Source organism: Seriola lalandi, unplaced genomic scaffold, assembly GCF_002814215.2.
Source record: "Seriola lalandi dorsalis isolate HSWRI2012SDOR001 ecotype SW California unplaced genomic scaffold, Sedor1 jcf7180002054581, whole genome shotgun sequence".
Taxonomy (NCBI): Eukaryota; Metazoa; Chordata; class Actinopteri; order Carangiformes; family Carangidae; genus Seriola; species Seriola lalandi.
Genome location: NW_019525134.1, coordinates 1,559,359 through 1,582,111, shown reverse-complemented (window position 1 = coordinate 1,582,111; position 22,753 = coordinate 1,559,359). Strand labels below are relative to the sequence as shown.

The following is a 22,753-nucleotide window of genomic DNA, read 5'->3' as shown; positions in this document are numbered from 1 at the left end:
CCCCCCTCCAATCTTTCTTGTAACCCCCGAACACATTTCAGGCACAGACATTTTCCTTACTTTAAGCCCTGAATTTGACAAACTGACAGTAACAGCTGGGACCATCTCACTGTGTCGTAACAAAAACAAGTCTCGCTCTTTCCTTGCTTAAAATATAAATGAATTTTAGCTTCTAATGGTGTCGGTTAGATTACAATGTGTGCGGCGGCGGTGAGCCTGATTAATGCAGGTGTTATACACAACACATCAGCAGAACGTCGACAGCAGAGACGGAGCTGAGGGAGTGAAACGGGTTGAGAGGACGACAGTAAATATCCAGCAGAGGCAGAGATCAACACTGAGAGCAGCTGCTGAGATACAGTGTAGGCTGTGGTACCTGGCTTCAGGAAGGATGTTGAGGAGCAGGAGGAAGATCCACAAGCCCGAGTCCAGCGATTTGGGCTTCCAAAGTGCAGCAGCCATATCAGAATAAACAGAAGACCCCTGTGGAAACAACAGCAGCGTTAACAACACACAGCTTCACACACTGGTATAAACATGTTTGTGTTAGTGATGAACATCAAATGATCAGCTTCATTTCTAATCATTCATTTAAGCTTCAATTCTCCTGCACCGCCCAGCTCAACCTGCCCGCTCTTCTTCTGCTTTATATCTTTGGTTTATATGATTGATCGGTTTTGTTTGGTCTTAAACTGATGCGCTGACATTTTCATACCCAGCAGCATGTGCCTGTCAAATACATCATACCATCTGTTTTATTAAGTGACATGAATCAAAAGTTAGTTCACGTCCATCTAAAACATCTGTCACAGAAAAAGGGAAGGCTATTTTATTTCTGCTGAGAGGGGAGGGTCTTATTTCTTCCCCTCGGCAGATTTATTGTATAAAGAGATTCATAGTGTGAAAGTGAAGTTAACAGAGGACAGCAGTGGTGTTCTCATTCTGTTTTATTCTCATCATCACAATCAAACCTCATTGTCATATTCATCATTGCCATCGTTACATTCTTCATCGTCATCATCATATTCATCATCCTCACATTCGTTATCATCATATTCATCATTGTCATCATTATTCATCATCATCATCATCATCATATTCATCATCAATTCATCATCGTCATTGTCATCATCGTCATTGTCATCATCATATTCATCACCGTCATCGTCACATTCATCATCATCATCATCGTCTAATTCATCATCATCAATCATTCATCATCATCATCGTCATATTCACCATCATCATCATCACATTCATCATCATCGTCACATTCATCATCGTCATCATCATCGTCATCATCATCGCCATCGTCACATTCGTCATCATCGTCACATTCATCATCGCTTTCGTCATATTCATCATCGTCATATTCATCATCGCAATCGTTTCATTCATCATCGTCATATTCATCATCATCATATTCATCATCGTCATATTCATCATCGCCATCGTCATATTCATCTTCATCATATTCATCATCATCATATTCATCATCGTCATATTCATCATCACCATCACCATCGTTACATTCATCATCGTCATATTCAGCATCTTCATCGTAACATTCATCACCGTCATATTCATCATCTTCATCGTCACATTCGTCATCGTCACATTCGTCATCGTCACATTCATCCTCGTCACATTCATCATCGTCACATTCATCATCATCATCCTCACATTCGTCATTGTCATCATCATTCATCATAATCATATTCATCATCGTTACATTCTTCATCGTCATTATAATATTCATCATCGTCACGTTCGTCATCGTCGCATTAGTCATCGTCACATTCGTCGTCACATTCATCTTCATCGTCACATTTGTCATCGGCATCGTTACATTCATCATCGTTACATTCTTCATCGTCATCATCATATTCATCATCCTCATCATCATATTCATCGTCATCGTCATATTCATCATCAATGTCACGTTCTTCATCATCATCATCATCGTCATGATTGTCACGTTCTTCATCCTCATCATCCTCAGGTATGACTCACCACAGAGCGTCTCACCCATTTACACAGAGGGTTGCTGATGATGATGATGCTGAGCAGTGCAGCTCTCTGCTGCTCGTCAGTGAGCAGAGGACTTAAACCTCTCCCTGACAGTAATTAGTTTGTGTTATAATGTTTCCTGGTGCTGTGTTTGATATAAAGTCTCCTCTGACTCTCTAGCCGCTGGTTAACATGCCTGGTTATGCAACTGTTAAAATAGTTTTGTTTGTGACAAACAGTCAAACTGCTAATCTCATATTAAGCGAGACATCAGCTCAGCTTCATACTTAGTGTTATTGTTTGGTCCTGGGAGGGGCTCAGGCCTGTTGGTCCCCACAGAGCTGCTGTTTGTGCCCAGTGATCTCTGTAGCACTTCATTAAATGGGATGCTGAATTTTATTATGTTTGCAATAATTTTTACTTTTAATGTTTTTATTAGTTGATACACATTATTGTTCTGTTAAGATTTAGAACACTTAATGATTTCCCTTTTTAAATGTTTTGTTAAGGGAGTTCAGTGCTGCTTCATTATTTGAGAAATTAAGGCGGAGGGTGTTTGTTTTTTTCCCTAAAGTCAAGGGGAAGGTCCAAAGAAAACGATAACAAACAGTAAAACATGCTTTAAGGTTCAACCCCCCCCCAACTCAAGTGTTACGCAAACTGAATACATTAAATATTAAATAACCCATCTAAATGTCCTGGAACCAAACTGAACTGAATGCATATATATACGTTCTGTTCATCCATACGTTCAGTGTGTGTTTGTGTCTGTGAGACGATGTCATTAACCAGCTCCTAAAATTTACAGTAGTACACTGAACGCTGGCAGATTAATCCTGGTTACAGCTCGTAAACGAACCCATTACACAGCAGCACAGTCTCCCTCTTCTTTATGATGATGTTGCATAGGGGCTGCATTTCTCACACTGTAATTATTGGTAATTATTACAATGAGGTTGGAGTCTGGCAATTTACAGAGAGATTAAATGACCTCTCATTAAAAATACATGCGCTCAGAAATTGTCGTGGCTACTTTTCAATGCAGCCTAGAAAACACCAGCAAAGAGGAGGGAGAGGAAGCCGAATATCTGCAAAAGACTGAAACACAGCAGCAGCAGCTACGTGTCCACTCGAGCATGCACACACACGTGTAGCAGCTGTGTCGTACTTAAAAGCATTTCATTGTGCTTTTGTTGCCACCGTACAGAGAGAAGATCAAACACTTTCCTCTGGGAATCAGTGTGCTCTGTGTTTCTGTAGAGCCATGATCACTACACGACGAGTAAACAGATGAATGGATATAAAGTTACTCCTCAGCTTAATGTTCTAGTAGGAAGCTGCACTAATAATGCTCCAAACTGTGACCACTCTTGTACGCCATGTTTGTGACGGCTCTCAAGTGAAAACACTTCACAGGAGCCATCTTAATGTTCTATATAACTCTTTACATGAGCTGGTGTTCAGATTGTAGCGGATTATTTTAAAGTTTCCTCCATGTGTGATGACCCATGGCTGAAGATTTCTTTCTTTTCTTGGGTGAGACAGTCGTAAAAATTTTGTTTCAACAACTAAAGTGATTCTCTGACATCACTACTTGTAGCATTTAACATCAGTCGAAGCTTCACCTTCTGCTTGTGCGTCATTAAACAGCTATTGACTGCTGCATGCTCTATAAAACTGCAGAGAACAAAGGTTTGGTAAAGTGGAAGAAATCAAGCTCAGAAAGCCTCAAGGCTAAAATGACTTCACTGTGTTAACAATAACTTGATATCAAGAATAATAATATAATAAAAAGGTGTGATGCTGTGTGACTGATGAAGCTGAGAGAAAACATAATTCTGCAATAATTTATCCTGTTAACTTTTTTTCAATAATGTATGAATGTTCACAATTTCGATCAATTCACTTACAGGAGGGTTTGACAGGAATCAATATGCACTGTCATTCTGCGTCGTAAATTCAAAAACCATGAGGTGATATTGCTATAAAGATGTTTACGGTCAGCGCGGTTGACCTGCGACTGAGTTATTGTTGCCACAAGTAAAGCATCCGTCCATCTGTCCATTCATTCTCTATATGATCACCCTCCTCTGACTGAGAAATACCACAGTGGGTTGCCTGTGTAACATGACAGTGCCAGTATGTAAAATGCGTTTCCATGCCAACATTAACATTTTCCCTCTTTCAGGTAACCTTTACTGAACATCTCAACCAGAACTGGAGAACACCTACAAGTTCTTCTACAGTCATTCACCCAAAGCTCAGACACTTTTGTGTTAAAATTGTAAATGTAGCCAATTAAAGTGAGTACAGTTCGTGCAAATGAGTTCAAATGTTCCCTTTCATAATTTCAGCCCTCATCTCCCTTTGAACAGATGTCATGCTCAAGGGCAGGCCAAGTCCCAGACTGTGTCAAATTAAACTAATCTTAGCAAGCTTGATAAATGCTGGTAAACAGAAAACTGCAGACTGCAGCTCCAAGATTCTTTTGCACATATCATATTAGCCATCAGTGTTATATCCACTATCATCCCCCTCTTCTCTTTTCTTTTCTTTCTGTACATTTTGTAAAACTGGGTTTTTGTTAAAATTAATTCTGGATCGTTATCCATTATCTTAAGAGTTTATGTGCCCCATAAAAACTGCAGGATGCCCTGTGGAGACGGAGGTATCATTTCCTTGTCTTATGATGTCTGTCTGAAAATTGCATTGCTAATTTCCTGACATATTGCAACCTATTCAAGTCACTTCCACTCACATGGGGATCATCATTGAGTCTGTGTCATGTTTAAGGCTTTAAGTGTCCACGATGAATAAATCTTTTGAAAATACTTTAACCTCGGGGGCAGAGAAGAATCACAGTGTAGTTTCACCACTGATAGTCATTACAGTCTGCAGCAGTTGAGAGGGAGGATGAGTTCTCATTAAAGAGGTGGAGCACACATACTGGTAGACTAATAATGTCCTCAGTAAACAGGAACAGTAAACTTTCATAAGATTAAAGAAAGAAAGTGAAGATTTAATTGTACTCATTACTCAGTCTGTAAACTCCATCATTTCCTATAGGATCTCAGTTCTGATGATTCAGTTCATGTTTCCTCAACACAAGCACCAATTAGAGCTGCAGTGAAAAATCATCCAGAAAGCTTACTAGACAGCACTCTTACAAGTGTCGGCAAATCCTTTTCCATAAAAATAAGACAAACAGGCATTAAACGACTGGCTGCCGGCCGCCGTCTACAATCCTGCACCCAGTTTACCAATACCTGTCATGCAAACCAGGGGCTCAGCGATCCCCGGGGCTCAGATTGTGCTTGAAACAGAGAACACGAAGGAAAGGGGAAAGAAAATAGACATGGTGCTTTTGTTGGCAAATTAAAAATAGCTTGCCTAAGGTGACAGTAGACCTAAAGCACTCTCCATTTCCTGTTCTTCTAACATTTGTTTTCAATTCTACTGTCAGTTTTTTTTGTTTTGGTTTTTTTCTGGGGAAAAAAGCACATGCAATGAGTAATGTAATCACATTTGACAGACTTAAAAGGCTATAAATGTCTTTGATGCAAATTAGCTGAATAATCTGCCTGTATAACTGTGCTGAGTGATTTGTTGAACAATACAGATAATAAGTGGTAAAACAAGAAGTGGCAGGCCCTCGTTTCCTCTTAGAGAGACTTCAGGTGCATGTCAGTTGGAGGCTATTTTGTTTCTCTTTTATTTTTATAGTTTCACTGTCAATCATGACCTACTGAAATATTAAAGAGTTTCATGGTATAAAAATAAATCCCTCTGGTGCAGTTAATGCACAATCCAGGATGCACCCCCCCCCCCAAAAAAAAAAACAAAACAACAAAACAAACAAACAAATAAAAACGGAGGCTCATCAGCCAATAAACACTGTCGAGTGCAGTAATTGTTGAATTTAGGACACAGCTCTATAGCCATGTAATCCAAGTGGCTGTTAACTAAAAATAGCCATAAATCCTGTCACATCTGGTTCGACGTGACGGTCATGCACTGAGCATCTACCAGTGATCTTTGTAGTCTATTATTTATCCACATGCAAAACAAGGATTTCAAAGTTAACCGGCTTTTGTTCTGAAATATTGGTGTGAAACTCTTTATTGTGTTCAGGAAGTCATTTCTGCATTAACACAACTTTTAACTTTAAAAAACAAGTTTTCTGTTGAACCAGAAAGAAGCTTCATTGTGTATCACCAGCAAGCTGGAGCCTTTTAACTGTGGCACAAACACATAATTAAAGCAGAGTACATGAAAACAAAGGGAGAAAAAAGGAGGACACAACAAGCATGCTACTGAAGATGGATCATTTTTCAAAGCTGATCCCTCTGCTCCATTGAAACAGAACAGTCAATGAATAACATTAACGTAGGGTGGAGTTCAGTTAAAATGTGACTAAACAGTAATGCATAAAGAGCTTAAATAGTTAAACCATAGGTAATGAATGAACGACTGAAATGGTTAGCTAATGGATGAATGAAATGGATAACTGGGATGGTGAGATGATGAAATGGCTGAAAGTAGTTGAAATGGTTAGCTAAAAGTAATGCTAATGTATAAACAGTTGAAACAGTTAATTAAAGGAATAAATGGTTGAAATAATTAGCTTACAGTAATAAATAGCAGTTAAAAACGAAATGATGAGCGAACTGTAAGGGATAAATGGTTTAAATAGTTTTCTAAAACTAACAGGGTAAATAAAAGGACACTTAAATGAACAATTGCAAATGTCCAGCTTCTAAAACTCCAAGACACACACTCGACCAAACCACCTGAAACTCTGACAGGGTTTGAAGATAGTAGCAATGACAGTGACTCATCCACTTTCATATAATTACCAGTGTTAAATGGCATCCAGTTTAAAATCAGTCACAATTAGCACGAGTGGTGTTGATGAAAGGGTAAGTGAGTTCATCTGACAGGGCTGTGCAGGTTCGTCTGGCAATAAATTAATAAATAAACAGGGAACTAGGGTTATCGACGATGCCCTGCAACAGGAGCACAGGTGGACCTCTAATGAGTGAGGACAAATTTTAGCTCCGTTCTGGGACTGTGGGCATGTGCGTTACTATGATCATTAGACTGTATCACTACCAAATGATCAATGCACAAGCCTGTCGGGCGAAACTGTTTCCACCGGGGCCCATTCCCATTATATTGTTGCAGTGATAATCTGTCAAGATTTAGGTTTGTTCCTCACAGACATGTAATGAGAGTACAGTGGATCCATTATGAACACAGCACCAAATGACAATGAGCCTCTGTTGCTGTTTTTTAGTGCAGAATAAAGATAAATTTCATTCTGCCATTTTCGTCTTGCTGTGCCAAGGCTTGGCTGACTAATGTTCGCAGTAAGTATAGTGTTCGCAGGTGCTGAAAGGAACTATAAAACTGTAGAATAAAAGAGCCCAAGTGGCCCTGATGGTCCAGTTTAATCAAAGTTAAACGTATTTAATCTCCTCTGAATTTAAGGTGAAGTGACTTGATAAATGTTTTTATTAGTGCTAAATTTGGCAGTCTAAGTAATAAGGTCTCTCACTCGCTGGTTTCCGCCAAGATCTACTTTGAAGCTCACTCTCCTCCGACTGCACGGTCACACGGGTGGAAAACTGTGCGCCATCCTAAAATGCACCAGAGTTGTTTATTAGCATAAAGAAATTAATAAAAAATATAGCAGATGGAGTTATTTTTACAGAGACAGATTTGGACTTTTCATGCTGTGTGTGAAAATTTACATGACAGTAGAGAGGGGAATAAAGGAAGTCTGGTTTCCAAAATGAGGCCAAAGTGGTTAAAAGCAAAACACTGTCACAGCCCTTAAACATTTGTATTTTGATGTTAAGAAGTAGCTTCAAACCTTTTTCTTTATATTTATATATAATGTAAACTTCAAGCACAAGAATGTGGTCTAGGTGTGGTGACAATACAGCGCATGTGACAGTGGTTATGACTAGATAGTTGACAAGGCAAGGCTTTCGGAGGCTTAAGCTCTCTTCAAGGCGGCAACAGCAGACCACAGATGAGAGATGAAACAATAAGAGAAACAGCAGAGAAGTGCCGATTCCTGTAAGTACTGTAACGTTTAAACAGCCACGTTGTCACCATAAAATCACAATGACAGAACGGCCTCATACACGACCGCTCTCTGGCCTGCACGATCTCCTTCAACCCATTTTTCACTCTCCTTTCACATGTTAAAGTGAGGCAGCAGAACCCATTCACCGTGAGATGGATCTCACCGTCCCCTCTGTGTCTGAATAAAGCCGATTTGGCTAACACCTTGATTCAATATTTCTATAAGCCATCAACAGTTCGCACCTGTCAAGTTGCAAATGGGTAAGATCTATAATGCTTACCCAGTTGAGCACGTTCGCACACACCGAGCACAGCTGGGTAATTCTCTATAGATACTGCTGAATCTACAATATTTGATATCCATTTATCAAATCTGCAAAGTATACAACACAGAAGTGAGTGGGGTGCGTTCAGACCCTGACACCAGCAGAGCTCAATGAACTGTGTTGACACAATAACCCTGACGATTAAAGACAGTCCATATTTTACAGAGGGCAAACCGTTACTCACAGAAGAGTTTCCATTAATGAATGACAGGTCACAATCAGTTACTCTTGCAATAAGAGAAGATACCTCAGATTTGTTTCCATATTAAACTCACACATGATTATAAAGTTGGTGTAATAGGGCAGTTGCCCCTGCAGTAATATTCATTATGCTGCTGGGTGGAAGAGATCGAATCAGATAAATAGAATAATCATGTAAATCAGTGTGACTTTAACAATTAGAGACAGAGGGAACACCACACGGCTGCAGATCTGCATACAAGTCACTGCAGCTATAATTTAAAAAAAACGGAAAGCAGCTGTTTGAGCGGGGACAGGGTGCTGCCTCGTAGGCCAAATCTGTCAGAGTTCATCAGGGATTTAGAGAGAAGTGCAATACTTTCTCTAGCACTCACCACCTGTGCACACGGATTACCTCAGGTCTCCTTACTCTGTTCCCAACTCGACGCCTGAGCCATGGCGACTGCAGACCTCCGTGTTTATACTTTACATTCTGTTAATGCTTTTAATGGCTAAGTAGATGCATCTTTATGTTTCCATCTCGGAGAGTAGCATTTTACATAAGGGGAGCAGAGTAAATAACCCACGTGTGAGCAGTAGATATATGAAATTGAACAGCTTTTGTAGTTGAGAGTGCAAATCCCATACATGTGAATGGCAGAAAAATCCTCTGCTGTAATAATTCTCTGCTAATGCAGTTTCACCATCCTTATTAAATAAACAAAGAGAATAATAACATCATTAGCAGTAGTTCTAGGGCTAAGATGTATTGTACACTTTAGTGTTAGGAGCAAGAAGAAGACGTTCCTGTTTGCTCAAGACAAAATAATAAAGAATAAATTTGCAATACAATTAATGTTGCTAAAATCAGCACTCACGTCCTCGGGGTTTAAATACTTTATATTAGATTGTTAAGTGCTGGTAGAACAATAAGTAAACTGTCAAATTTACAGATTGCGCCAAATGTCACCTACAGATTACAGTCAGTCATCTCAACTAAAGAGATACAACTCACAGCTGCAGTGCTTTTATTCTGAAAGGGCATTTACTTCGAGCACCATCCATGCCAATAAATTCAAAGCAAGAAAATGGATGTCAGACAGAACACTGGTACGAGGCTTAACCAGACAAGATTCCTTCAAAGCTGATAGCATTACATGGGCAGCGGAGCAGGGCCCCACATGGAGGGGAAATTAATATCTCAGTTCAGACTGTGACAAGTTCTGCATCTCCTCAATGGATTATGATTACAGCTGGAACAAAGTCTTTGCCCATTAGGAGGGGCAACCAAACTGGCTTACAATGAGAAGAAGGGGGCACCAGAGGGAAGGGAAAGAGAAGTGAGATGTGCGACTTACTGACAGATTTCCATCAAGCTGGAGATTTATGTTGACAAGCTGGATCAAAACCTGTGACAAGCCTCTTCCGTGTAACAGGAGTATAGGGGGGAAATCTAAGATAGGTTTACGCACAATGCAATAAGCGCTTGTTACCTGCAACAGTATGAGTTCTTCTCCACATTCCTTCAATAATTTAATGCTGATCCACTCACAAAAAAGTGTAGAGACCAGTTTTGTTATGGTGGGAGTAGGGAGTGGGCTGGTAGCGTCTGCGGCTGCTCACAGTTCTGCGGCTGCATGCATGAAAACATTTTTGGAGAGTGAAGTGTGTGAGTTCGCATTAACAGGTAATTATCACACAGACAGTGCAGCAAAGAAGAGTGAATCAGATTCCCGTTATAAGAACAGGGATTTTATACAGAAGCTGAACATCTCTCTCTCTCTCTCTCTCTCTCGGCATGGTCACATGTGTTTAGCCAATCGGTTCACAGTGACGTTGACTCAGCTCGGCTGTTTGCAGGGAATGATATTGCAGGTCAGCATAGTAACCTACTGCTGTGAGGATGCTATGGGAATACTAATGAGTGTGGCATGGCAGTGCATGCGATAGACACAGCTTCAACAATGTGCCAGTGGAGAAATGGCACCAGGAAGGAAATGAAATACAGAAGACGCACATAAAGAGGGCAGACCAGGTTTGAGATAACACAGTTCTCACAGGGAGCTTGAACAATGAGGGTGAAAGCCTCGTGGAGCAGAGCCACAGTGGACCCGTGTAGAACTACATTATCCCTCCAGCCATTGTCAAAATCAGGCTGGTGGAAACCTGAGAAATCACATTTGAAGTGATGATGCACCCCACTAATTGGCCCTGAGGGTGTCTGCATTATTCATGGGTAACAGCATGTTCCACTTGTTTGCATGGCAGTAATTGTTTTATGATTAACCTGCTGATTGTTCACTCGATTCATTTTCTAAACCGGTTTAGCACGTCACTCACCTCACCGGTGTGTGACGGGCTTTAAGAGTTTGGGTATGGAAGTTTCAGCCGGCATGAGTTTGAATCCTTGACATGAAATTCAGTAGAAAATCAGTTGAAAATAAGTAAAAACCAAAAACAGAAAATTAGCTTCAAATAGGCCACGAGAACTTTCTGACATGGAAAATCCTTATCAGTGAAACTTTCACCAAAAAGATTTTCACTGTGAAAGACGCATTTTAAATTAAAATCCGTCTTTAGAACCTAAAATAGAAAAGGAATATACTAACGAGCATCATCAAAATTATCATAATAAATCATTTAAAACTCATGATGACATTATGTTCTCAGATTATTTATCTGCAAAGGCCTTTATTGAGAGAAAATATATCTATCACTCAACTACAAACAAACCGTCGTCCACTACATGAGACGCTGAGTCACCGCTCCATCAAATTTGTCTCCCAAAGGAGACTGGCCTCGGGCCAGGAGGCAATAAATTATGAACAAGGCATCACTTTGTACATTCTTGTTCACTTTTTATGTTTAGTATCCAATAAAGTATATTGCTAACAAGACATTTCGAGACGAGCCCAGAAGCAACAGCGGCTCAGCTATTTAAACTTCCACACTGTCTAGTTTTGTTAATGAGATGAACCCTCCAGGCCACACTGTGGTTCTCAGGCGCTATGCAAAAATACTTTCTCCAACTGCTTCTCCAAACTTCTCTGAAATCTATATCTAGTGCTAATGAACCATTAATTTAATGTACTGTACAGAGCATCGTGTTGCTTTGGACAGCCAGTAGATGGGCTTCACTCATTAGTCAAGGACTGAATGACACCCGCTGCCTGGCTGATGAACGTAGTACATAACAATAGCAATCATTAGTCATTACCACCAAACCCAACTTAGGTTTTATTGAGCCACACAGGAAAAGTTCATCTACACAACCATCTAATTGGTGGTCCATTAACGAGTCCATGAACCGAGTCCACCCTGACTTAGATCAAAGCGATGTAGGTCATAAAGGGAGTCTGAAAATGTAACAGCAGCATTAATATTTCACCACAGCAGTCCATTCACAAGACTGACAGACAGTGCTCCAAAGTCATCAGAGGAGCAGGCTTAAGAAACGTGAAGAGGGCACAGTGCAAACATCTGTCTGACTTAATCTCATCCTCTGAGTCTCGTGGTGTCACTCAGAGTAAAGACGCACCAGTGCAGGAACATGAGATGGGCTGTTTATTCTCCGATGGGACTTTCATGTCATTTCCATCAATCAAATGCTCCGCATATCACTTCGTATCACTATTACAACAAAGACGGCCTGTGCATGAACATGTCAGGTGTTCTCCCAACATTTATCCACTGTGCCTCATTTTCACTGCCAGCAGCGCAGTCGCAGGATAGCAGCGTCGGTCAGTCTGACACTTTGGTCCACACTGAAATATCTCATTAGCAATTGGTTGGATTGCCGTGAAATTTTGTGCAGACAAAAGATAAATGAAGCCTAATGAAGAGTTTTCACTCGTCCTGTCTGACATCTGTTTGACGGACTGGCAGCAGTATTCTGCGTAGACATTCATGGTCCCCGTGATGATAAATCCTAACGGGTTCAGTGATCTCCTAACATTTCCTACAGTGCCACCACGGGGCTGACGTTTCTGCTGTTGAGTGAAATGTCTCAACAACTATTAGATGGATTCCCATGACATTTGGTCCAGACATTCAGATCCCCTCAGGGTGAATTACCATCACTTTGGTGAGTTGACTTTTCCTCTAAAACCATCCTCACCTCAACATTTCCAGCATCTGCATCATCAGCAAGGCTTCAGAGACTTCCATCCACCGCAGTACACAAGCACCCAGTTAATATTGATGTTGTTGATATCGCTAAATTGTTAATGCTAAAGAAAAGCTACAGCACAGTAGAGCCGACCGTGTCCTGAATCCTTGTGTTGAGTCGTCGAAGCTCGACCGGATGGATATCCCTTCAGGTCGAGGGTCATCACATATTGGCTTATCCCTCAAGGTAAATGTTGATAAAAATGCTACACACATCAGAAAATCAATTGAGAACACGCATAACACAATTAGCTTCCATTCTACACCCTGTTTATTTTTTCTAAGACTCAAGCGGGTCTTTACGCAGCGTCGCTGAATCTATCCAACTTAAGAGTGCGTCTCTGAAGTGGCTTGATCAGTGGCTATCGATCACACTAACAGGCAAAGTATTCATGGGCAGGCTGGTAATTCAGTGGAGGGAGAAGCTATAGTCATCGCTAACATAAATGACAGCTATATAGCCTAACTGTAATTGGAATGCAAGGTTTCTCTCTCTGGTAATAGCCATACAAAGAGCAGGAGAGTTCAGCACATGCACTAGACCGGCCCAGCAGAATAATTTAAACCATAAATCAAACATCCACACTGTGTCTCACCTTGAAGCTCTATGGGCTTGTCTTTGCCACTTAGCTGGAAATTGTGTTGAATGTTTTCTTGTTTTCCTATCCCGTCCAATACAGTAAGGATTCAAGGATGTGTAGTATAACCACGCGGATATAAGGTACATCTATATGATGAATGAGGCCGCTTTCAAGAGTAACGTCCTGGTTTCTTTTTTTTTTTACTTTCCTGCAATAAATTGAATCTGTTGCAATAGTAAAGCTCAATTTCAGTTTTGCATGAAACTGGCTAATGTTGCCAACGTTACAGAAAAAGACTGGCAGTGTTGTGGATTTCTTCAGCATTTTATTTGACCAGTTTTATGAAAAATCTGCCCCCCCCCCACTGAATGTGTGATAGATGCACTGGAGGGCAGCACAACTTCAATAAGAGTAAAGAAAAAAAACCCACTCCTGACTGAAACAGCGTATTAAGCAGAAAGCACTATATTAGTTTTTTAAAATCACTGTTGGATATTTGAAGAAATACGTAATCAATCTCAAAGATGGAATGAAATTCAAAGATGTGCATTGATATGGAGAAGCAGCATAATGTGATATTTTAAACAGGTGATTCAGTGTCACAGATGTTATCATATATGTCTATATACACCGAACAAATACTGTCATCTGACTGAATTTTAAATAGGCAATTCATATTTTAACTTATCGTCATGCAGCCAGATACGTCGGCGTGAAGGCCACAGGCGAGAGTCGGCCACCCATTTTCCCGTACGACACAGAGGGATATTACTGATGGTGTTCTGGCCTGAAATACATTAGGCTCGCAAGAAATGTTTAATCTTATCTGAAGAGCAGATAGTGTGCATCAAAAAAGACCTGACGCTGCAAATGTGAATCCCACAAATCCAGAGACACACATCAAGTTTCATTACCTTCTTATTACACCACACAGATGGATGGAAGACAGATTGAAATTTGATCCATGGATGTTAGCACAGAGCGCAAACACATGCACATAAATGCATTCATAGTTTCTCCAGTACCCTCAGTTACCTGTCCTCGGTCTAGATAATAATCACCTTTTCTTGTGGGATATGGGATGAGCCGAGTGTGGCTTTGAAAAGGGCCGTGATCAGCTTTGGGTCCTGCTGAGAGTCTCTGTGGATGAGATGTTTACTGGGGCTTTTTGTGTGGCCAGTAAGATCCCACTTAGTGTGAATGATGGCAGCTGTGAGGGTGCCTGTGGCAAGTGTGACTCCAACTATGGCTGCTTGGTCTCATGTAGCGTACAGTGCCAGCTGCTCAGGCTGTGCAGCACTCCAGTGAGCATGACTGATTGTGGCTGAGGTAAGCACGTCTCTGGCGAGAACGATGCCGAACGCAGCGAGGGTGGAGTGCAACTCTGGCTACAACTATGGCAGATCTCGGCTAACAGCAGCCCGTGCAGCTGGATGCTTGGACTGTGGCTGCATCATCCCAACTGTGGCAAGTGTGACCGAGTATCTGTGACGAGCATAATTGTGTATGCTCCGTGTGGGCTGCTGCTGCTCAGGGTGACAGGCTGTGGTGAGAGTGATTCTGGTGATCAAAGCAGCTCTGACTGCTGGTGCAGCAAGTTATCACTCTGGTGGAGTTTGCTGGTTGGAGCAGAGGCTGTGATGAACACGATGACAACAAGTGTGACTGACTGCAGCTGTGGTGAGCAAGACTCAGTTTAAGCATTGTTCATGCTCCTGTGGATGGAGCGAGGGGCTGATAAGCTCCAGCACACACTCTGCTCAATGTCTCTCCACCTACAGATGACACACTATAACCTGTTTCTGGTGCGGTCAGAGGTCGACGTGACGATGCACACTAGACGTGAACAGCAGATGGATGTACAGTATTTGGTTTGATGTAACCAGCAGGAATAGATGCACATTTAACATGCTATTAAACTGAAGTGGAGAGATACATATGAGCTAATTGGAAGTGATAAGTGAATTTAGCCTGTGAATGAGACATCTGCAGACATCTGCAGAGGGCTCAATATTACATCATTGTTAGCACAGCAGTGATTAGACCTACTACACTCATCATCACACTGCTGGCACTGCTATCTTACATCACCCAGCCTCCACTTCAATCTTAATAATAGATTTGTAGGACAAGTGACAAACTAGTTTAACGAAGCTCATTGAGCTGTGAATCTATTTCTGTTAGAGCAGCAGCATCAGACAACTCATCGACTCAACAACACAGTTACCGACAGCCTGAACCGACGCCTGACACTGCCGGCTCTGAAAAGGTTTGAAGAGCCTCCAGGATGACGCACGTTCAGATACCGACACCAAACCTCAGCTACTGTGAGGAGAGTTTAGAAAATAAGCACATATGCTGTGACCTGTGTGGCTCCTGATAAATACAGAAGCTTATTAGAACGCATCAGTTATTTTGAACAAAGCGTCCTCCTCCTCTCCCATAACTGTTAAGCACTTATTTTTTCATATAGTGGAAAGAAACAATCTCATACTCCAGCTTCCCCGGGGACAGACTGATACACAGAATGAATAACAATCAGAAATCAGGAAATTGTGGGTCAATACTGGGGAGAGATTGTGAAAAAAACTTTTTCAGGCAAACTGACTCATAGTTTTGTCATTCTGTTAATTATTGGCCAGTGTCACTATACAAACACTGAGTTTGATCTGACGTGTCGCTCGGCTACAAACAATTTATTTTCATGCGCTTTCTTTGATGAGACTTCAAGGCCACTAACTCTCCAACAATAGCTTCTGTGGAGTTTGTATTCACTGAGGCTGTCCTGCTTTTTTTTTTTTTGTTCTTCTTTCTTTTCTCATCCATAATTGAAAACTGGCAAAGTTACTTCTCAAAAACCCTGACCCTTACTCCATACACAACACTAAACACAGAGCTCTGAGCCATAGTGTGTGTGTGTGTGCGCGCCTTGTAGGTAAAATTCAACTGGAATTATGAGTGAGCACATGAAAACAGGAAGAGACAATATTAAGACAGAAAATAACTACACATTTGAATTTGCTTTTATATGATAATTAAGCTTTGTATTCCACTTGGTCCTGAATTTTCATGAGGCCGTTACATGGAGCTAGAAGTGCGAAAAACTTGACTGGGATCTCAGTAAACAAAACACCCGTGACATCCGGATACTTCTGACACCTTAAAATTTGGGACTGTAAACGGCTTTAGTTAATTAATGATTAAAACCACCTCACTGGGAAAGCCAGAGATCTGAAGGCAACTTGAGAATATATAAACATTCTGCATTAAAAGCTGTAGTATACAGTACGTTATGGTGGAGGGAGCACCAACTGACCACAAACAGCCACATGTCGAATGCAGAGACGTTAGTGGTTGACTACACGGCTCGAAACCACCTGAAAGTGACTGAGCAGAAGCAGCTGGAGGTTGGTGCATCCTACAGCATGATTAGAAAAGAGACGATCAGAGATAATGAAGAGAGAATCACTTCTGACTGCACCTACCAACCAAGGCTGAAAACCCTTCTCATGAGAATCATTTGCATGGACAATATAAATTAATGCAACATCATCAATATAACACCACTGAAGGAAAGTGCATCATATAATTGAATTAGTATGTGGAGGAGAGCTGGAAGAGGCCGTGTTCTCCAAGGTAACCGCTGACAGGTTCTTCCAGCGGGACAGAGTCACTGCTGCAAGTTATCCTGTCCTCACAGAGAACTGTGTTCACATTCTTGGCATGAAGTCAGACTTGTTCAAGGTGGGTGTCACAGTCTGACAGAGCTGTCCCCTCGTGTGTCCGTGATGTTCATGGATATGTATCAAGGCGAAAGCGCCGTCAGACCGTCCAGCTCAGTGACATTCGAGCGGCCTCCCTGCTGATTGCAAAAAATGTCACTGTCTCTTTTGTCTGTCTGATATTTGCTCTGCTCACAACATTTGTACACTTCAAAACACGGAGTTCCTGTTTCATATAAAGATCAGCTTTTTAGTTTATGAAGCTGATATAAAGACCAAGGACAAACGGAGGCGCCGTTATACGATTACTTAAAGATTGAATCAGTATTCATAGGTGTGGGCCAGAGCTGCTGTAAAGGCCTTCAACAGGTGTTTTAGTGCATTAGAAGCTGCAGCTGGAGTCTGTGGAGTATTTTAATGCAGGATGCTGTATAATGTTAATAAAAGCTCCTCTGGTAGGCTGCTACCAGCCAGGTAAAACCTTAGATATATGGCTGATATTTTGTGGAAGTATATTGCCCCTTTATGGTCTATCAAATGTCATAAAGCTGCAGTGTCTCTTGAAAAAAGTGCTTGTGGGGTCAGACAACTTAAAGTCATGTTAGCCCTGTTATTGCTTCTCAGTTAGTTGTGAATATTTTATAGCTGAGATCAAAAAATTACCTCTAAATGATAACGCTATAGCAGCTGAAGGGCTCAGTGACTCCAGCGTGGTGCGTTGAGAGACGCTGCAGCGAGGCTTTTAGAGCAAAGTGAGAGGATCACATCTTCCCTGCTTTTGGCATCTTCTCACTTCTCACTGTTTCAGCATTGATTTTTAAAGCTGCTACTGTTTCCGGTCTTTGAATGAATCGGCCCCAACTTGTCTCTGTACTTAAGAATGGCTGAGACCAGCCTGAACTCGTCACAGCGGAGCCTCCTGACAGTCTCTGTGTCAAGGTTAAAGACTGAAGGTGACCATGCTGCTGCTGTCGGGGCTCGTGAACGAGCTTCCGGCGTCGTGGCTCCGCAATTAAGACCTTTTTTATCATCTTTGATGTTTGTTTTTCTTGCCTCCCTGCTGCCTTGTCTGATCTCAGTGTTTTGCATTTGTTATCCCCATGACTCCCTCTGTTTATTGAGGCATTTAGGTTAGTCAGTCATTATAACCTTGACTAACAGATTTCCTGTGGCAAATGCCAGCAATCTGATAGTTATTGTTCTTGACAGGAACAATTTATGCTATAATTTAAACTGTAAAATCCCCTTGTGCATTTAGAAGATACATTTCAACAGCTATCATCACACCTACACCGTGTTTGAGCATGGCAGTGCAATGGTGATGTAAAATAATCTCTGTGAAAGAAATTCCTCCACGCTGTACCTGGTGCAGTACGGAGGAGGCTGAGGCAGCATGAAGGTGGCCCAACACTACACACTGTGGCACCACGGTCTCAGAGCTATGAAGACGGAGCTGCCTCTGATTTCTCTGCAGAAATGTACTTTGAATTAAGTTAAGGCTCAAACCACGGACCTGCTACTGCACAGGCAGGAAGTGACTCCGCTGTCCACTGGGGCTGCAACAAACAGCTTTATGATTGATTTATCTGCCCGTTATTTATTTGATTAACTGCTTGGTCCTGGAAATACTGAAAAAGGCCCGTCATAATTAAAATTATTAATTGCTTTTGTCTAGCCAACAGTTCTAAACCCCAATATATTCAATTAATTACCATACAAGAGAAACAAAAGCAGTAAATGAGAAGCTGGGACTTGATGTGTTCGGCGTTTTTGCTGGAAAAAAAACAAAACAAACTACTTCAATATCAAAATAACTGCAGATTAATTTTTGGCAATCTTAAGGCCAGTTCCATCCCAGTGAGATAAAAATGTCTCAGGCCATTTGCACATATGTATTTTCTGATGGATAACATGAAGCCAAATCAGTGAACAGCACAAACTCAACAGGCTCGGCCCGGCAGGTCTGTCCTTGCTCTCGCATGTTGATTACTTTGGCGTTTATGGTTTTGCACCGTGATGGGAGCAGATGCCCACTCGAGAAGGAACATGTCAATACTGCTATTGAATTTTGAAAAGATTCATTACACACTGACACACACACACACACACACACACCATGCTCATTGTTTTTCTTGATTAAATGTTGTGTAGCGAGCTCCAGGCTGTCGCTAGATGACCACAAACACACACGTGCTCTGGCGCGTCTCTCGCTGGTCGGTTATATCGTGACATTTTACAGTTTCCCAGGTGATGCAGTAAAATGAGGTTGTACATTGTGACACACACATTAAAGCTTCTCTCTCTTCTTGAACCAGAAACCACAGAAACCACTCAGCAGCTCTGGTTCCCAATAATCTCCTCTCCATCATATCTTCAGCCAAAAACACCAGGTCATGGATTACAGGAGGTTGTGGAGCCGCACTTGACTGTGGTTTGTTTCATGCTCCTTGATTCGCCCGCTGTCTCTTCCACTAACCTTCAAGCTACCTTTCTCAATTTATCTGGATCAGCTCCAGAATCTGACCTGCTCACTGTCTTTGACTTGAAAAGGCAAAAAAAAAAAAACCTCTTAGTCTTCTGCCAGCTTCAATCAAAAGTCCAATATTTAATGCTTTAATTCCTTTTCAGTGCCAGTCGATCAAATGAATGCACGACTGGGTCAATTCTTCGCCGGACAAATAACGTTTTAAAAGGTTTTACAGTTTTAAAAGCAGCATTTATCTTTCGGCAGCAGCAGGTTTTCAGTGTGTGTCACACAACCTCAGACACTTTAGGAGTTTGTGAGGCCCCGCAGACGCTCAGCCTCCAGTACAGCCCGGCCTGATATGAAGCTTAAGGCTCCTGGGAGATTCTGGCACTTGAGAGATTTTTGACCATCACATCAAACTAACCCGTCACCTTAAAGGTCACAGCAAACCCTGACAGACATATGGTGGAGGGGGGGTGGGTGAAAAGAAGGGAGAGCAGGGTGGCATTTTATTCCAATCTGAAAGGCTCCATTTAAAAGCCTGATGGGATCTGAGATTTCGTGTTTTTTTCGTTTTTAGCTTCTAGATTCTGTGACAGCGATTTCCTCCCATTCTCTTTCCTCTGTCACAAAACCAGGTTGTAAGAAACGAGAGGTGAACATCTGTGGTGACAATGGACGGGTTCATTTGGAGGCAAGTGCGCTAAATTGTGCAAAAATGTTTCCACATTAAATTCCGTCTCTTCATTTTTATGGTTGAACCTTCAGAGAATGAAACAGACTTGGCAACTACTCTCCAGCTAAATACAGAAATATCCAGCATTAAACAATAGTGGATGATTCGCTCTGCTCGTAACGTCCCTGTTCAAAATGTTTCATGCGGCTTTGGAAATCAGTTTGTCCCTAAATTACTGGGATGCAGATTCTGGAGATCATTTTTGTCAGGACTCGTCTGTGGAGTTCTTATGGCAGAAGATGTGTACAGGATCAAGACCAGTGACAATCACAGAAATGATCATAAATCAGTGGGCGTCTGGAGGAAACATTATTCCTACGTGAACGGAGCTGCGGTGATTAATCTCACTCCTCTCCTGCACAGAAATGGGGAAATGATGGCAGCGCGCCATGACAGAGGATGAATGAGAGGAAGTACGTTTTCTTGGACGCAGCAAACCGGTGAAATATTCTAAGTAATGCAAAAGTACTCAACAACTTTAAAATATTCAATTCCTTCACTACAAATCGGGTGTGGTTGTTGTGAATGAGGGAAGTCCATGTGAGTGTCTGTATTTACCCAACATGGCCTCCTCATTGTCCTGCTGCCCCCCCAAATCATCTTTGCCCCCGTGGAGCCAAGCTGTAAATTCCTCCTCAGAGCTTCCCGGTCATGACTGACATGCTCGTGGCCGAAGCTTCAACATACTTGGAGGGCTCTCGTGATTACCTCCTGTCAGCTGTTATCATTATCATCATCAGCCAGTGGCTTTGTGCCTCAGTCCCATCTCCACTGGAGCTGTGTGGCTGATCTCAGTACACATTGGCATCTCTAAAACAAGCTTCTCTGTAGGACTGTGTGTGTGTGTGTGTGTGTGTGTGTGTGAGAAACTGTAGTAGAGGATAACACTATTATCTCTCAGACTGAGTCATTTCCAATACATGTTGTAAACATTAACATTCATTTATGGGCAGAATATTTGCCTCCTGCAAAAAAAAAGCAAACAGTGCTTTCCCTTAACACTTAGGGAGACATTACCCTCATTTATTTTGTAATAATTTGAGATTCTTTCCATTTTACTGCACCGCGCCTTACTGTGCCTTGAGGAATAATATAGAAATGCTAATCCCTGCAACAATCTGCCTCTATCTTTGCTACACGTTTTATTTGAGCGCATTTGCATGCAGAACCCAAAGAATAGCAATTACAAACAGCTCCTCTCATCACGCCACTTCAGCTGTATCAGGTTCACTCAGTCACAGGAGCGCAGCATATCTATCTGTAACACTCGGAGAAGATAACACCTGCTCCTTCAACCAGATCAGCTCTCCCCGACACGTTCCCTTCTGGACAATAAATCTGACTTTGCCTCCCTTCCACCACCGTGCAGCTATTTACTGCGAGCGGGGGCCTCTCTGCTCCGTATGTCTCAGCAGATGAAGAAACTGGCTGAGAAAAGTCATTTACTTGTGGTCACACTCATGAGTCCAGAGAGTCATCGCATTATGAGGCCTGTAGCGTGCAGACTGAGAGATGGCAGAGGGGGGAAAAAAGGCTGCTTGGAGCCACAGATGACTGTGCATTACATCAAATGAGAGGTGTGGTTTAAAAAACACGAATCTGTGATGTGCAGAAGGAGAGAGAGGGTGAGAGAGAGAGCTTCAAAATGTGTCAACTGAGGCGGAGGGAGAGGGCGGGAAATTATCTTCAGAGTGAATGACGTCTTTTAACCTTGACCTGGATGATGTCCAGTAATTAAAACGGGAGCGCGGCCTCTGACATCGGCTGCTTGAGAAGCATGAAAAGATGAAGCTAAAATTAATGTGACATCATAGCTTCGTTTGATCTGAAATATCTGCGTGAGGAGCCTTTACTTTTCAAGCCGGGCCAAACATTCCTCACCTCAGATATTCTGGATTGTTTGTGATATACATCGTGTCTGGATGAGTGCCACCAGTTACCACACTGCACACACAGACAGAGACACACACACACACACACACACACACACACACACCACTATCAGCTTCCAGAGCACGGGCGCTCAGTCAAGGACCCTCTCCATTTGTTGCACACATGTGCGTGACCCTCTCTCTGCTCAGAGCAGCAAACAAACAACATAAACAACAATGCAGCAGGAAGAGAGAGAGTGTGTCTTGTTTGCATACAGTCTGTGTTGACCCAATTTCACATGATTTTTTCTGGCAGGAGAGTCGCATGTGCTTCTGTAGAGGGTGACATGTTACGGGAAGGGTGGGATTATTTATTGAAGATGTGAGGTCTGATCTTAGAGAAACATGGCAGAACATATGTGGCCACTGACACACTGTATAGCATGCATGATCAGTAACAGAGAGAGAGAGAGACTGGTTTTTGATGACTCTGGCTTCTGTCTCCTTATTTTACACACAACTATATGGAGTTTAAATTATTAAGAGAAACTAACCCCTTAAGTAAAAACGAGTGGACCCGTGGGATGTCTCTTCTTTCCT

The 22,753-nt window shown here is 41.9% G+C and overlaps 1 protein-coding gene across 1 annotated transcript in view; it reads right to left on the bottom strand.

Annotated features, from left to right (window-relative positions):
• gabra3 (gamma-aminobutyric acid type A receptor subunit alpha3) overlaps positions 1 to 22,753 on the bottom strand; it is an 83,891-nt gene that overhangs the window by 60,051 nt on the left and 1,087 nt on the right. The window contains exon 2 of the mRNA XM_023418240.2: positions 377 to 483. Coding sequence (XP_023274008.1) covers positions 377 to 462 — 86 coding nt within the window. The 5' untranslated portion in view covers positions 463 to 483. The remainder of the gene's footprint in view (positions 1 to 376; positions 484 to 22,753) is intronic.